We start from the raw sequence: 4,668 nt of genomic DNA on the forward strand, positions 1-4,668 counted from the left end.
CGCTGCTGCTGCGCGTGCTGTAGAGGCGCGGGGCCACGCCCTCGGCGGGCGGCGTGCGCGGGAACTCCTTGAGCGAGCGGCTCAGTGGCTTGGCCTTGCCGTGCGCCTGCGCCTGCGCGGCCTCCAGCTTGTAGGCGCTGCTGCTGCTCGCCGGTGACGTGGCGCTCTTGGGCAGCGGCTGCAGCGCGTGCTCGGGCCGCTCGGCCTCCATGGCGAAGCTGACGGGCCTCAGGAAGCAGATGTCCAGGCTGGACTCCGAGGAGGCGGGCGAGCAGTTGTCGAAGAGCGCCGGCGCCTGGAAGGGCTCCTCGTCGTAGGGTGCGGGCAGCGCGAAGATCTCGCCTCCGTACTCGAACTCCTCGTAGCCGGCGGGCACGAAGCCGCGCGCGTCCGGCAGGAGCTCGGTCGGGCCGCGCAGCGAGCGCTCCACATTGCCCAGCGGCTCGGCCGGGGACGGCTCGAAGTCCATCTCCGGGATGGACTGCAATGGCCCGGCGAGCGCCTTCACGTCCTGCTCGGCCGCGCAGAACTGCGCCGGGGCCAGCAGGCTCTCGGGCCGCTCGTGCTTTCTGCTCTCCATCTCCCAGTCCCCCGGCTTCCCAGGCTGCATGCTCTCCATGAGGCTCTGCTGCTGTTGGCCTTTCTTCGCCGAGGGCATCAAATGTCTTTAAAGGGGGAAACGGTACAAGAGAGACGATCAAACAGTGCTGAGCTCTCTCCAAGCGAGCAGCCCCAAGCCAGCTTCTCTCCTCCCCTCCCAAGTGCCGTCGTGGATGACCTATCAAGCTCCACAAAATAACTAGGGAGATCTCTCAAGAATGCCTAATCCTCCAGGAAGAGTGGAAACAGCGGCCAGGAAAATCGTCGGTCTCAACTTCCAAGCTAAGTCACTGAGACATCACATGAGCGACAAAGGCTGGCATTATCATTGGCCTGATGGAAACTCCGAGCCTCCCTGGCACCAGGCAACTCCCAAGACATCCCCTTTCAATTTCTCTCCCTCTGCTGTGGCAGAGTTACATACAGAATACTGGAAAGCGAACTTGATACCGCCTCTAGATATTCACACATAAACAATTGTGTTCCCAAATAATCTGTTGAATTCCGGATGGTGATACAGAGGATAAAGTCCTGGTTTTCTCGAGACAGGGAGTAGTAGCCCTGGCTATCCTAGAACTCAGTCTGTAGACCAGGCTGTGCCTCCACCACCTGGCTAAATTTGAGACCTCTTCAAGAGCACTGAACACTTTGTTGTTGCCGTTTTGGTTGGTTGGTTAGTTGGTTGGTTGGTTTAGGATAAACTCATTTGTATAAAATTTACATTTCTATAATAGATTTTTTTAAAACGTGTCTTGGCTGTCATCTCAAATGGCCACCCACAGAATATTAATACAATGTAAAACTGAATTTGCCCAGTTTCTATAGAGTTTTGTTGTCTGGGAGCACACAGCAAATTACACAGTTTTTAAAAAGTAGGATTTTTGTTGTTTTGCTTATTTAACCAAACAGATACAACCGAACTACTGTACGCTGACTAAAATTTTTTATTCTATTTATACATATTTTAATTCTTTGTCTGAAATGTATATGGATACATATGTGAATACTAACACTAATATCTTAAGAGATTGCAAGACATCAATCTTACAATGAAACTTAGGACTCACATTTACAGATATGAAAAAAAGTGAGCTGAACTGACCTTACACCAATACTCTTATTTTAGGATATTGATACTTTTATTTTCCCTACACAGAGTGTAATAATGGCCATAGTTTGGCCTGGGTATAATGTAGGCCTTTCCCCCTCTACTTTTATACTGAAGGTAAACATTTCACACTGCTTCAAGAGTTGAAGTAATGCACAAAGTGGATCTCTACTTTGCCTGTCAGTGCTTTCCAAATCTGCCTCTTAGTGTCTTTCTCTGGGATCCAAACATCAGATCAACTGCTCGGCTGTTGATATGGAAACGATGGGGCAAGGCGGAGCTCTGGAGAACTAATGTGGCCCATGCTGCTAACCTCTACAACTGCCTGCAACTCAAGGGCACCACGGCTGATGTTCCTTAGCAACAGATGCTTACGTGACAGCAGGGGCAGAAGTGGGAGCCGAAGGATAGGGCTGGAGCATCTCTTCTGAGTGGATCCCACTGTCACGAACAGCCTCCGGGCATGCAGCAGGGGAAGCATCTTGGCCAGCATTGGCACATTGGGAAGCCAGCCCTTTGTACAGCTTTGCCATGGACGACCTGACAGAGCGGAAATACTAAATCTCAGACTGCACAGTGTGAGGCTGGCTCTCTGGACTCAGAGATTATGCTAAGAAAAATAGATTTGCCTCTCAGATGAAGCTTTCTGTGATGGGTTCTATATCCCTGGAGCCCTCTATAAGTCAGGTTGCTTACATAATAGTTGACAAGAGCTTGGGGATGCAGGATGGTACTGAGACACACCTGTCAGGAAGGCACTGGGTTAGGAGATGCTGTCTTTCTAGTTGGAAACAGAGAAATGATAATGTTCTCAAGATACACAGGATGTTTAAGGAAATGTTTGTAGGTTGCTTCTATTCTCCAAGGCCCAGATGCTGCCTGACTTTGTTTCTGCATACTGTGAAATCTATTCAGACACATATACCCCCAACACTTTTACCCTCAGTGCTCATTAGCACCTAACTGATTTTTCATTGTCGAGCTCTAAAGACTATGTGACAGAGGTCTATGACTGTTTCCTTCATGCGGTATATTCACTGGGCACAACAGTACCTAGTGCACAACAGGGGTTCAATGAATGTTTATTATATTAATGAAGGAAACTATATTCAGACCTTTAAATTGCAATTTTGAACCTGGAAAGTCAAGGGAAGCGACATAATGGGAACAACAGAGCCCAGGTGCTTTTCTTCTAAAGTTAATTTCACCAGGCCATAGGTGTCTCCCTCCTGTGGCCAGCCTGTCCCCCCTTCACCTTTTTTTGCCACCTCCCTTCATCCCGTTCCAGACACTCAAGTGACTGGTCTGTACCCTCTTCTCAGAAACCTTCGTCAGGTGCTGCACCGTCACAACCTTACTTTTTGAGCTTTTTCCGTTTCTGAATAAGCAATTCTTCATTGCACTGAAACAGCAGGGTGTAATGAGAGATAAAGACGCGGAGGCGCTGGACACACACGAGGAGCAGGTAATAGTCAGGGTGTTCCTGCTCTGTGAACTTCAGAACATTCTGGATGGAAGGGAAAAGGAATCGGTGTTGCAAAATCAGGCGGAAGAATTGTTCCATCTCCTCCTCACGTCACTTTGAGCTACTGGGCATTCCAATCAAATCACTCAAACACATGGTCCATCTGTCTAACCAGCAGACAGCTCAGGCTTACTGCTTTGTCCATCACATCAAAGAATATAAGTTAGTCTGTTCTGTGTGAGTTGAAGATGACCTAATATAATTCCATTTTGAAAAGTTAGAAAGACCCAATAATTAGATAAATGACGTAATAAAGATATTCTAACAACTACTATCCATAAGCAATACTTAAAGGAGTCAGACCAACGCTGAGAATGATAGGCATTGGGTGAGCTTGTGGGGTGGGTGGGGTGGACAGTGGCCCCTCCTATTACATTGCCTGGTGTTATGGTTTGGCTATGGTCTATCTCCCAAAGGTCCAGGTGCTGTAAGCTCAGTCTACAGTGTAATGATTTTTTTTGTAAAGATGGTGGGACCTTTAAGAGGTGGGACCTAGTAAATGTGACTGGATGCTGACCATGTTCATGAAGGTATTAACGCTGGTTTTAAAGAGTAGGTTCTTATGGGAAAAAAAATAGTTACAGAAAAGTGAGCCTAGACACCACCCCCTTACTTCTTCTTTCATACTGTGTGACCTGTCATTGTTACCTGTGCTACCACTGTGTTTACCGTGAGGGGGTCACCAGACATCATCACCACCACCATGCTTTTGGGCCTCCAGAATTGTGAGTCAAAATGAACCTCTTCCCTTTAAAAAAAAATACCCAGCCTCAGGGATTTTGCAAAGTGGCACAGCATGGAAAAAAGCCCTTCTAACATTCAAGGGTTCTATTATGTATTTGTTGACTCCTTCCTATTTCTAGGAGCTAACCAATTTTATCTTCGTTATCACAGCCCTGTTAGATAGATACTAAGTAAGGAAACTGAGACACCGAATTCGGTGATCTTCTTTAGCTCATGCATCTAATAAATGATAGAAGAAGGATTTGCAGGGAAAGTAGAGAGTAGCCCTCAGGCCTCTTTACCTAGTGCTTGCAAGACTGGGCTTCCGCCCACGGGTTTTGCCTACTAGGTGTGTTATCTTGAACACAGTGCTGGGACTGCTTTGGTCCTCTATGTCCTTATGAAAAATGACAATAATGACAATACCTGTTTCATGGAGCTGTTGAAAGAATCCATAAGATAATTATTGTGAGAAAAGCCGTATCCGGGTGAAAAATCTCAATGCTGAGTCTGGGCTGCTTCTAGCTGAGGGTTAATGACAAGCAATTCTGAGATGTTTTCACTGAATTCCCTAAGATCGGTCAACCCTACACCAGAGCACATGGGTATCACAAGGATGGGGGTTACTAATAAATGGTTCTTGAACACAACTCCGTGTCCTCTACAGGGCTACAGGCTCCACAGGAAAATTACCTCAAGAATTTGTTCATAC

General features: G+C 47.3%; 1 protein-coding gene across 1 annotated transcript in view; it reads right to left on the minus strand.

The window, feature by feature from the left end:
• Positions 1-4,668, minus strand: part of Arhgef33 (Rho guanine nucleotide exchange factor 33) — a 76,346-nt gene that overhangs the window by 12,178 nt on the left and 59,500 nt on the right. The window contains exons 13-15 of the mRNA XM_026785837.1: positions 3,067-3,215; positions 2,084-2,248; positions 2-665 (exon numbers count right to left, since the gene is read on the minus strand). Of these exons, the coding sequence (XP_026641638.1) occupies positions 2-665; positions 2,084-2,248; positions 3,067-3,215 (978 nt within the window). The remainder of the gene's footprint in view (position 1; positions 666-2,083; positions 2,249-3,066; positions 3,216-4,668) is intronic.

This window comes from Microtus ochrogaster, linkage group LG3 (assembly GCF_000317375.1).
Source record: "Microtus ochrogaster isolate Prairie Vole_2 linkage group LG3, MicOch1.0, whole genome shotgun sequence".
Lineage (NCBI taxonomy): Eukaryota > Metazoa > Chordata > Mammalia > Rodentia > Cricetidae > Microtus > Microtus ochrogaster.